The sequence below is a fragment of the Ruditapes philippinarum genome, unplaced genomic scaffold (genome assembly GCF_026571515.1).
Source record: "Ruditapes philippinarum isolate M1 unplaced genomic scaffold, ASM2657151v2 ctg1209_1_1_1_1, whole genome shotgun sequence".
NCBI classification, from domain to species: domain Eukaryota; kingdom Metazoa; phylum Mollusca; class Bivalvia; order Venerida; family Veneridae; genus Ruditapes; species Ruditapes philippinarum.
In genome coordinates, this window is record NW_026857012.1 from 150920 (window position 1) to 163261 (window position 12342).

At 30.7% G+C, this 12342-nt stretch overlaps 1 protein-coding gene across 3 annotated transcripts in view; it reads left to right on the forward strand.

Annotated features, from left to right (window-relative positions):
• Positions 1 to 12342, forward strand: part of LOC132748455 (prickle planar cell polarity protein 3-A-like) — a 66557-nt gene that overhangs the window by 26001 nt on the left and 28214 nt on the right. Inside the window, exon 1 of one of the 3 annotated variants that reach the window (XM_060738076.1) lies at positions 3330 to 4853. The exons of the other annotated variants lie outside the window; for them this stretch is intronic. Coding sequence (XP_060594059.1) covers positions 4761 to 4853 — 93 coding nt within the window. The 5' untranslated portion in view covers positions 3330 to 4760. Of the gene's footprint in view, positions 1 to 3329; positions 4854 to 12342 lie in introns of those variants that run through there. 3 annotated transcript variants of the gene reach the window in all.

Genomic DNA, 12342 nt, shown 5'->3' on the forward strand with positions numbered 1-12342 from the left:
TTTTTTTTTAAATTTCATTTTATTACATCTTTTAATATTTCTTAATCATATACCAATAATTGGTTTTTCCTCTTCTATAGATATAATTAATACCTATAGCAGGTACTTTAAATTAATGCAATGAATTTAAAATCTAAGGTATTTGAAAATTCTATACATTCATCATTTTAAAATTGGAACAGATGGTCACATATAAAATTTCATTGGAATCAGCTAATACTCTGAAAAGTGAAAGGCAAGATATGTTCAGCTGTTATATTCTATATATAAATCTAGCTTTAATATCTACACAAGGTTGTACTATATGTTCTGGACTTCAACACATTAATTGCCTCTTTGAAGTTTTATGGCTAATTAACCAATATTTTTCAAAAATATTCTCAAAAACAGATGCTTGAAAAGCTGTTTTATTACACATCTTGCCTTAAGATATAATCAAAGGGTTATCACTGTTAAACCAATTCCTAATTTAAGATGTTAACTCCATAAAACCTGATGTGAAATTAATCCAGCATTCTATGTTAGACTGTTGACTTAATAATTAACAGGCTTTTTGTTTGGCTCAGGCTTTTTCTTGTACAAGATCATGTTCAGAACTGAAATCAAGCTGGAAATGAAGGTAGAATTCTCAGGTTATTATGAATGTAAGATGGTCATAATTTTAGAAATTTATTTATTTTAATTCTTGACCAATCATAACTAATCAGTGTCATATAGTTTGAGCCACATTTTACCTTTCAAAAACAGTCTCAAATAATCTAAATGGAAGACAGTGTATACCTTTTCTTATGATAATCAACAGTGTGGACAGTGAATTCAAGTAATTTCAATTTAATTTGAAATTTATCTATGCATACAATTGCTAGTGACATCAAAGTATTATATATTACACACCTTATCACAGAGTCTCAAGACCAGGATAACTCCAATTTATTTCATTTTTGTGCCTCCCTGATTGTGACTGTGAACAGTCCTAAAGACTATTTTAAGTTCAAGCATTATTAACATTATGCATTATAATGATTATCTTGATGTTTGAAGGGGTCAGACTAGCTATTTCTGGCATTCAAGGTCAAGGCCATTCTGGCAAATATTTAAGAAAACGAATAATTTCGAAAATGTTGTCTCTGTTCCATTGAGCTTGTGAGTTAAGACAATATTTGCATATCCTGTATTCATCCTGTCGACAGTAAATGCCCTTTGCAGTTGTCATTATTGGCTGACAGTTCTTGGCATTTATGTTTACTGGTATATAAACATTATGTAATGGAGATTGCCAGAATTGTCAATGACAATAACAGTAGCTTCTTGTACATTATACATGTAATATAGTCCTGTGCAATTGAGACTGCATAAATGTCTTGGCATTAAAACAACATTTGTCCAACAAGGCGGAAGATTTTCTGTTACAAGTTTTATATAATATATCATTAGGATTATAAATTATGCAGAAAATCATGGTAATATATATTAATATTTTCAATTTTGTTTTTGCCAATGTAATTTAATTATCAACCTGAAAGAAAAATGTTTGATTGTGTCTGTGACAAATGTTGATGTAATTTGACATGAATGCTGTAACTCGGAGAATACCATAGATACAGATATTTGTAGATTTTGAATGGTTGAATCCCTCATTAAGTTTTGTTAACAATTTAGGAATAAATAAAGAAGTTTGCATGGCTTATCAAAATCATAGTAACAATTTAATTAGTAACAATCATAGTTACAATTTAAGAACATAAAAAGGAGTTTTAAAGGATTTATTTTAATTTTAGCATATCAATGATTTTTGACGTGGTCATATAAAATAGTGACAATTTAAGGACATGTAAAGGGCTTTTACACAGTTGATTTTAAGGAAATATCATTGATTTTTAAAATGTGATCACATAATATAAACATTTTGGTTATATCATTTAAGGACTTGTTATTTCAGGTTTTACATGGTTAAGTTTAAGGACATTTCAATGATTTTTTACATGGTCACATACCAATGTAAGGACATGTAAAGAAGTAACATTTACATGGTTTATTTTTATATTGATATTTTTGATTTTTTAAATGCGGTCACATGATGCCAAATTTACTTGATTATGATTAAAGCACATAATTACCATGGTTTAATTTTAGGACATATAAAAGATTTTATACATTGCATAAAGAAATGACATTGACATTGAAAGAATGTAAAAGAATAAAGAATAATTTAGATTAATAGAGTATTATATTGATATAACATTCTCCATTTTGATAAAAAGTTTGCAGAAATTAAAATGATATATATCATCATGTACTCAATGTAACATTAAAAAGTTAAAAGAATTAAGAACAATATGTAATTATCATGATAAGTTGTTGTGACCTTCATGCATTAATGGGTTGAAATTTGATAGGAATTAACCAGTTACTGCACTAAGGTAAAATTATTGGAAATTGTTTACAAAAGACAAATAATTTGTAATTCTAATAATATTAATGAGGTTTTTTTTGACATGACAGGAATGGAAACATTTTTCTGAGATTTGTGTATCATTTAATGTTAAGTCTGGACCAATAACTTATGTGACAATTTACAGATTGTTCCCCCACCCTGTTTCTCAGAGCAATCATTTTAATTTGAGCCAAGACTCAAAAATAAAGTGTTGCCACGCCCTTCACTCAAACCAGGATAAAAATCACACAAAAAATCAATATACACTGAACTCTTGAGTGTAATTTCTTTAATATTTATATAATCCTTTACAGTTTTTTCCTTTAAGTGCTTCACTTTTTTTAAAGACTTGATCTATTTAAGACTTCAAAATTTTATGTTTTCAGACTTTTTGACCTCAGTGGATCAAGCTCCTTTAAAGATTTTAGAATCATTGATATCATCAGAATAATTATGAATATTTACAATAGAAAAACTATCGAATCCTTATAATATTGATAATTTATAGAATTAATTGAAGATTTTCCTCAGTATGCAAGTAATGTTTTTACGATACGTGAAGAAATATCATGCATCTATTAGATGATTACTTTGTTTGTCTGTTTTATTATTTATCAATTACTAAAGCTGCCAGTAAAACATACAAATAATACGCAAAGACAGCAAAAAAGGATTAGCGACATATGGTATTCAAATTAATGCAACATCGAAGTCTTTGTTTTTACATTATCAAAGTATGCGTTACTCTGCCTGTCAGAAAAAAAATGGAATATTATCTAAGCTGATAATGCTTACTTTTCTAAACATAACTTTTCTTTTGTTTCCAGAACCTCTCTAAGGTCTAGTGTGTTTGTTGTTTATTTTGTTAATATTTTGAAAACGCAAAAAAACACATTCTCCGACGAAACATCTTTAAACCATTCTTTTCAGCCTGCACATCTTTTATCATCTACGAGAATGGAAATGAAGCAATTTTTCGTTAAAAAATTTCTTTGATGAAATGAAGATATTGCTATTTTATTGGTGAAGGGTAGAGCCCATTAATTACATATGCTGTATTTGCAGAAAGATATAAATGAATCATAAAATGTTAGTGTTAACAGTTCTGATATGTATGATAATATACCATGGAATATATCTGTAGATTATATGTTCGAAGTTCTTCCCTCCGTTGTGATCAGATAAAGTGGCGTTTTTTTTTCTTCTAGTATATAATCTGATAAACGGATTGTTTGTTGTGAAATTTTTTTTTATAAATTTTGGATAAGTTAAGATTTACGCATTAAAATGTCACATTCAAGATGGAACACACGTCCTGGCAGTGCAGATTTTGCTCGATTGTACTACAGCGTATCTTGATCATTAAACATTGAACGGTTACCTTTAAACAATCATTTTTAAAGATGATATTAGTAAAGAACGCTGTAAGTTAAAAAAATGTTAACGACGGAATAAAATGTTATGAAATAATTTGTTAAAATTCAATGCAGATGCTTTTATTTATTAACAGCTGAAATTTAATGCAAGTTTATTGACTACTTTGCAAGCCAAATTGATCAGTAATTTTAATCAAATTTGTTGAAAATATGAAAATTTTAATTAAAAAGATTTTAGTTTTGCACGGAAGTGGTAGATTTCAGTGTTTATTGCTAAACATTTCAGTCCATTATTAGTTAATACACCAGGTGATTTTGTTTTTTGGAATTTATTGAAAATAGGTTCATATTTGTGGATTAATAAAAAGAAGTTTTAAGGCAGATTGATTGTAAAGATATACTAAGTCAAGAAGTCTTCCTCGGGAAATATTGCAGTAACAATTCAGGCATCTGATTCCAAAGTATTTTAAATTTAGTAAAATACTGAATTTATATGCCACTTTTTTTTAACTCAACGGGCTTTTATGTTACAAATTTACAAAACAGAATTGCGACTTTCAGAGACAATGGAATAACGCTTTTTATTAAAATAAGAAATGAATGTAATCTATCTAGGATTTTTATCAACTTTTTTACTAACAACATGTAACCATGTGATATGTCACAAAAGGAAATCTTCAAAGGAACAGGTTTGTTAAACAAATGTCTTCACAATGTCATAGGTGCTTCAAATTCAGGCAAACAGAATTTTGCCGAAATATTTTATTTTTATACAACAAATTAAGAATATACGATTTCTATGGGAACAGTAATTTTTTCATTTGAATACAGTTGAAGTTTAATGATAGCCAGATTTTTGCTGTAAGATTATGAAGTTGCTTGTGAAATCTTGTGGAACAAAATAAATCTTGTTTCTTATATTTTGGCGTGCTCATGTGTGATATTCCGATATGGATGATCAGGAAAATTTAATGCGAATGTCAAGTTATGATGAAGAAGTTTTGCTGCATGGATTCGGTCTAGTCAATTATTTACAAAATAAAGTAAGTATTATAATAATGTTCTCTTTAGAGATAGATCTATCACTCCATTGCTACATTTTGTTCTCTGATGACATAATGGGACTGATGACAATTTCATATACAAAATTAGTTGATTAGTTAATTAATTGTTTTTTCTTATAACTCTGAACTTTGACTCTGGTAATAAGTCCAGTTTACCTGCACCTAAAACTGCATGTTCTTTATTGCTTTAGCTTTACTGGGCTTGCTAGGCTTCTGAATTTACCAAATTAAGTAAATTTTAGGGTCAGGGAAACTAATGTGTCATTCAATACATTTCTAGAACAAGTTAATTGGCAATTAGCATGACAGTTATATGTATATGAAAAGCAGTTTTTGGTATTTGCCATCCACCTGCTGTCCAAGTGCCTGAATTGTGTGAAAAAGGATTATCAGGTTACTAAATGAATTGAAAATTTACCAAATGCAGAATGACATATAATAAAATTTTTTTGGCAGAGTGTCTTTAAACCACTTACCCCTCACCACTGTAAGTTTAAATCCCGTGAGTAACTTTGGATTTTTTCATGTGAGGTAGCTGTCACTTAACTAATTAGCTAGCTGAAGGAACATCGTTTGTTCTACTTGGGACACCTGAAGTCTTCCTCTGGTAAAGCGGGAAAGTCACCACATGACCTGTACTGTGTTGTTGTGATGTAAAGCCCGACACAAAATGTTTAAAGAAAAAAAAACAGTTACTGTATGAAAATTTTGATGAAAATACATATATATATATTATTATTATATTATTTATATTAAGTCTTTGGACCTTGCTAATATTATATTTACATCATCATCATCATCATCATAATATATTTCAGATTATTAAATGAATGCATGGAATTTCTTCTGTTGTGTCAATCAAGGCTCCAGAAATCTGACTGATATTATTTTCTCCCAATATTATCAAGTGTCTTTTATTACAAGATATCTGTAATCAAATATTTGTAATTAGCAGATGAGAAGTAAACTAATTAAGACAACAAGCACTCAATCTAAAATAGTAGACCCCCAGGCAATGCTTTAAGTATGATATCACCCTAGTACCTACAGTATATATTATATGTTATACAGTTTTATTTTAAGTAGTATGATAGGAATCAGGTAGCTGTTCTTGTTTAAAGCTCAATAACGAATGGTTAGGTCAATGGACCTGGGATTTTTTAGTTTTTTTAATAAGTTCAAGGCATGACATATTTTCCATGGGCATTTGATTGAAGACAAAGAATTCATCAAGTTGACATAACTCCACCACTTAATATTCATGAAAGATGGAAAAAAAACAACAACAACCAAATATTTATGTATGTGAGCCCATGGTACCTTAGTTGATAATAAAAAGCGTTTTAAGTGTATTCACATCGAATTTGAAATAATTATATGTTGACTGTCAATGGCATGTAAGTCTGCTAAGCACTTTTGCAGAATTATTCTCCCTTTGCTATGTTGTTTTTATCTATCAATCCAGCACTGAGAAAAGTGCAGTGCAGTGCTCTGTTCACAGACAGGTCTCGCTGTTATCTAAGATAATCCAGAGCTCAAATTCTGCCATTCTCCAATTTCAAATTATTATAGATAATCATTTTAACAGTTTTTAATTTCAATTTAAACAAAATCTTCTTGAAAGCAGTTCATTTATTTGCAATGAATGTTTTTATTTTTCAGTAGATAATATTTTCAGTGAAGAGCATTAAGCCAGCTCCCTTATATTTTTTGGCCTTGAACATTATGACTATTTTTGTTTTGTTTTGAATGTTTTCAAAATTAAAGCATGAATGCCAAATAACGTCATATTGATTTCATGATTGTGTTGTGGAGAGATGCTTCTACTTTTATCACCAAATAATTCTCTTCAGTGTCTACAGTCTGATTGTAACCCCATGATAGGAATCTAAAAATATCAAGAGAACAACTATTTTTAGCTGCCAAATTTTGTTGGGATGAAATTGAAGGCCAACCTGTATGGAGATTTTCATGAAAAAATAGGAAGAGCAAAAGATAAAAACACATTTAATAACTAAAGTTTGTGAGTTAATGGGGGAATACAGGGTTTCCTCAAATGTTCCATAATCCATAGTCTGTGGTTATAGTGTTCTTGCTGCCATATTTAAAATCTATTTAACCATGATTTAATGACTACCATAAAATTCCTAATAAACACCCCTCCCCTAATAAAGGCCCCCCCCAGGCCTTTTGATAAGGAAAACAATCTACTTATCAGTGCTGAACTCATAATTAAAGCCATAATTTTATTCAAATCATTCAGAATCCATAGTATTTTATAGTAAACACAAATATGTATAATATGAACTTTAAAACCTTAACAATTTTTAATGTTATTACCAACACTTGCTAACTCTAAATGTATTTACAGTGATTTTTGGATTTAGGAAAAACTGTATTGTAATAATAGCCCCCCTTTTGGAAAATGTTTAGCCCCCGGGGGGCGTTTAATAGGAATTTTACGGTATTTGGAATGACAACATGACTGTGTTATGTTAACTTTGATACATCCTCATTTGATCCCATAGACCTATGCTGGAATTAAGAATATTTTGGGCTTTTCTCAGCTAATCTGGGAGTACAAACAAACTTTTACAGTTGACTGGTTGACTAATCTATTGTGGCTGGTAGTGCACCATGAGGCTATAATGGTAAAAGTTTGTATGTAATAGGAGGTGGAGGTTAGGGGGGATAAGCATGGAAAAACCCAAGATTTGCCTCAAGTTCCAGATAACTTCTATTCATAATTGTTTAGATCAGGATTGTTTAGATTAACAAGTTTGTTAGAAATAATTAATTTACTATGGGGTCATAAAACCACTATGAAACTTACTCATTGTCAGGCAGAAGATCTGTAACAATTTTAGCTTTGTTGTTATTAATCTTGTACAATCTTCTCTCAATGTTAAAGCATCTATTCCTGAAATTACAGTCAACATTGTATTAAGAGACCACTCAAGGGACTGCCAAAAAGTGGTCTCTTAATAAAGTGGTCTCTCAATAGAATTCTGGAAAATTCAAGAATCGAGGGTTTCGTTTTTATACTACAAGTCATAGATATAATAACATCTTTTTATAATAACAAAAACTGTATAATATTATTTATTATATACTTATAAATGAAATATTGAGAAATATTGATAAAATAAAATGCGTATTTTCATTTTCCGTATTTTCACTGTAAAAATTTATTTTTCACTGCAGTGAAACATATTTTCCATATTTTCACTGGTGTCTGGCCGGACTACTTTCTTTTAAATTCTGTCAGAACACAAAATTTAACGGAAAGTTTTTCAAATTTTAATGTCAAGAAAGAGAAAAATGTATATAATAAACAGAAAATTCAAGTTTTTTTCTATAAATACATAATTTATTTTCATCTTGTGACATGAAAATTACCATATTTCATGAGTGGCGGTAGCCACTCATGAAATATTTATTTTCATACCACTCGATGAAAATAAATCATGTATTTATAGAAAAAACATGAATATCCTCTATGTATGTATTACAGTTTCATATATATTTACATTTATGCTTTTTTTAAAATGTGTTTGTTTTTTAGTAGAAATTTGTGAACAAAATGTGATCTACGCTCATAATACTATCAAGCAGGTCAATTTGACCATGAAACAAAGCATACTAGTATTGTCTTATATTGTTAATTTGTTCATTATACATCTCCTGCTGAACATACTTTCAAATCATCAGCCAGAGCTCCAGATAATTTTTCATGCAATTAGTTTTAAACTTCTTGATTTTTTCAGCAATTAGTTTTTACACTACCCGATTTCAAATTCAATTAGTTTTTTTAGAGATCTAGGATTTTTATTTTATTTTTTTGTCGAAAGGTAATATTTAATGGGGTACTACATGTATTTTAAAAAGGATCAGATTAGCACATACACCATCAGCAATGAAAGGCTTGGTTTTACCGAAGTATGCTTCTGTAATGTTTAGTCCACTATGTTTCACGATTTTTTTCCGACGACAAACAATGACATTTGCTACATGTATTTACTCAGACTCAATTCCACGCACAACTTCCTCATTCGATTTATCCGGTCTTTTTAGTTGTCTGTCATTTTTTTGCTTGTTCCGACGTCATTTTCAATTTGATTATCTGGAAGAGAAATCATTCTGAGCACATGACAAAACTGTGCAAATGCAGTGTTGTGATACCTTATTGCTCTGACAAAATATGTCACAATAAATATTACAATCCGAAAACTGTTTCTTTCGTTTCCGATTTTGAAGTGATTGCAATTGTTATTCGATTTATTTCTAAACGACAATTATTTGTGATGGTCCATTCATAGTGGACGCTGGCCATTATATAAAACCGCCGTTTAATCAAATTAACTTATATAGTAAAAATCATTGGGAGGATTTTTATGCGGCCGCTTAATAAGAAAGTCGCTTAATAAAGGTGGACACAAGTACGATGCCGACTGTATACATTATATTCTTGAAATTACCAAGGCTAGTATTATAAAGGGTATCAAGTAAACTTTTTCCTTAACGTTTTGGCTAGTAGTGAATAAGTTATATTGGGTCATGTCCTTAAAAATATTGCTTAAATGGTTAAGGTCCTCTGAACAAATTGTCTGTCAAGCTAAATATTGTAAATGCCTTTTCCTTATAACGAAATATGCATGATCCTTTGTTGTTACTGTACAAAATTTAATTACAGTAGAACTTTTACGTGTGGAACTTACATTTGTCAATTTTCTATATATGTGTCGAAGTAAAATGAAAGTACTGATATTTTTCCCTATATATTCTTTATAATAACCTATAAATGACTGGAATTTTTATGTCGAATCTTTTTATGTGTTAAAGTTTTTATATGGCCCGTAATGAATAACTCAAGAATATTTTACCATAAATATTTAAGTGGAAGTTTGTTGATCAATATGACACCTTCCATCTTGGGATATTTTTTACACCTTTTCTAGCTGCGATGATGATGGCTGATTGTATGACACGTGTTAATTACAAACAGCTGTGTGTTCTATTATGTTACATCCCAATTAAGCCTTCCTATATTTATACCTCCAAAAACGATGTTTGGGGGGGGGGTATATAGGACTCACCCGGTGGTCGGTCCGTCTGTCCGTCCGTCCAGACATCCGTTGCATTTTCCCTGTCCGGAGCATAACTTGAAGACTAATGGTTGGAATTCAATACAACTTTATACAATGGTCAAGCACCTTGAGAGGAAGTGCAGTGCACAAGAACCATAACTCTATTTTCACTAATTACAGAGTTATTGCCCTTTGTTACTTTTCCTTGTCTGGAGCATAACTTGAAAAACTACTGGTTGGAATTCAAAACAACTTCATACAATGGCCAAGCACAATAAGGGGAAGTGCAGTGCACAAGAATCATAACTCTATCTAAAGTAATTTCAGAGTTCTTGCCCTTTGTTGCTTTTCCATTGCTTATTTTTGTCCGGAGCATAACTGGAAGACTAATGGTTGGAATTCAATACAACTTAATACAAGATCAAGCACATTGAGAGGAAGTGCAGTGCACAAGAACCATAACTGACATTTTGACTAATTACAGAGTTATTGCCCTTTGTTACTTTTCCTTGTCCAGAGCATAACTTGAAAATTACTAGTTGGAATTCAATACAATTTCATACAATCATCAAGCACATTTAGAGGAAGAGCAGTGCACAAGAACCATAACTCTGTCTAGAGTAATTATTGAGTTACTGCCCTTTGTTACTATTCCATTGCTTTTTTCTTGTCCAGAGCATAGCTTAAAAAGTACTATTTGGAATTCAATACAATTTCATACAATGGTCAAGTATATTGAAGGGAAGCGCAGTGCACAGAAACCATAACTCTTTCTTGACTCATTTAAGAGTTTTTGCCCTTTGTTACTTTTTAATGTCCAGTGCATAACTTGAAAATTAATGTTTGGAATTCAATGAAACTTCATACAATGGTCAAGGGCAGTGAGATGAAGTGCAGTGCAGAAGAAGCATAACTCTATTTGGACTAATTACAGTTATTGCCCTTTGTTACTTTTTTGTCCAGTGCATAACTTGAAAACTAGTAGTTGGAATTCAATACAACTTCATACAATGGTCAAGCGCAATGAGAGGAAGTGCAGTGTACAATAACCATAACTCCATCTTCAGTATTTGTAGAGTTATTGCCCTTTGTTCCTTTTCCTTGTCCGGTGCATAACTTAAAAACTAATGTTTAGAATTCAATGCAACTTCATACAATGGTCAAGCGCAATGAGAGGAAGTGCAGTGCTCAAGAAGTGTAACTCTTTCTGGATTTATTACAGAGTAATTCAATAAAACTTCATCAATGGTCAACCATATTGTAAGGAAATGCAACATACAAAAACCACAACTATCTTTAATTGCCCACAACCATAACTCTATTTCAATTCTTTAACAAGGTATTCTGTTACTTGTAACTTCCTTATTTCCGAAGCAGTCTTGCGGGGGTATTAATCACATTTAGTGATAGTTCTAGTTGAGAATAATTATGCTTTAATTGTCAATATTCTAATTCCCATAGTTGTACTTTGAAAGAAAACTGTACAAATTTTTGCGTTTGAGATCTTCTAAGGTGTAAGACTAAAATAAGTGTTGGAGCACCACACTAAAAACAGTATTCCTGCATATACCGGACAAGGCTTTTCAAAGATCAAATGCTATTATCTTGCATTTTCATCCACAGAAATGCATTTTGAAATGTCTACCAGTAATTCATCTCTTGTGACTCAGATTTATATACAATATTGAATGAAAAATGTAAGAATCGGCAAAAAAAGCGATGTTTTTTTACTTTGTGATCATGATTTTTCCAAGCACCAAGAGATACTCTAGTGAGTTAAATCCTGTTTGGAGACACGGTGTTGGTGATAATCAAATGTGATATATTTACTTTAAGCTGGATTAGTTTATAATCACCCTTTCCGTTAACACCTTTTGTAACTCACTGGTAAACAATGATAGCTTGAAATTTTGTCATAAAAATTTTAATGAGACGGATTCATGAATCGAAGTCCTGATGTGTGGAAGTTTTAAGGCAAGTCCCTTCAGCTTTGTCTTACTGAAGATCTACTGTAACTATAAACTGTGTCTGATCCATTAATCAATATGGCTGTCAAAGCTATAAAAATAGAAAATTAAGGTTGAAACATGATTTTCTTTTTAATAGCTTTTAAAAAAAGGACTTTTGTTAGTTCTTGGAAAATTGTTTCTTTCTGCTGAACAATATGTCCTCTAAAGTTACAGCAGCCTTTAAAATGTTATATTTCTAAACTGAACATGATGGCCATAATAATTAAGATAGAAGTAAGCTTATTTTATTTTAAGATTTACCAAAATAAGAGTACTTACAGCTTTGTTTCTCAGGTGAGTGACCAAAGGTCTTTTAAGGGCCCTCTTGTTTACTTATTATGATCTTTTTGTTAAATTTTGGTGAGCAATATA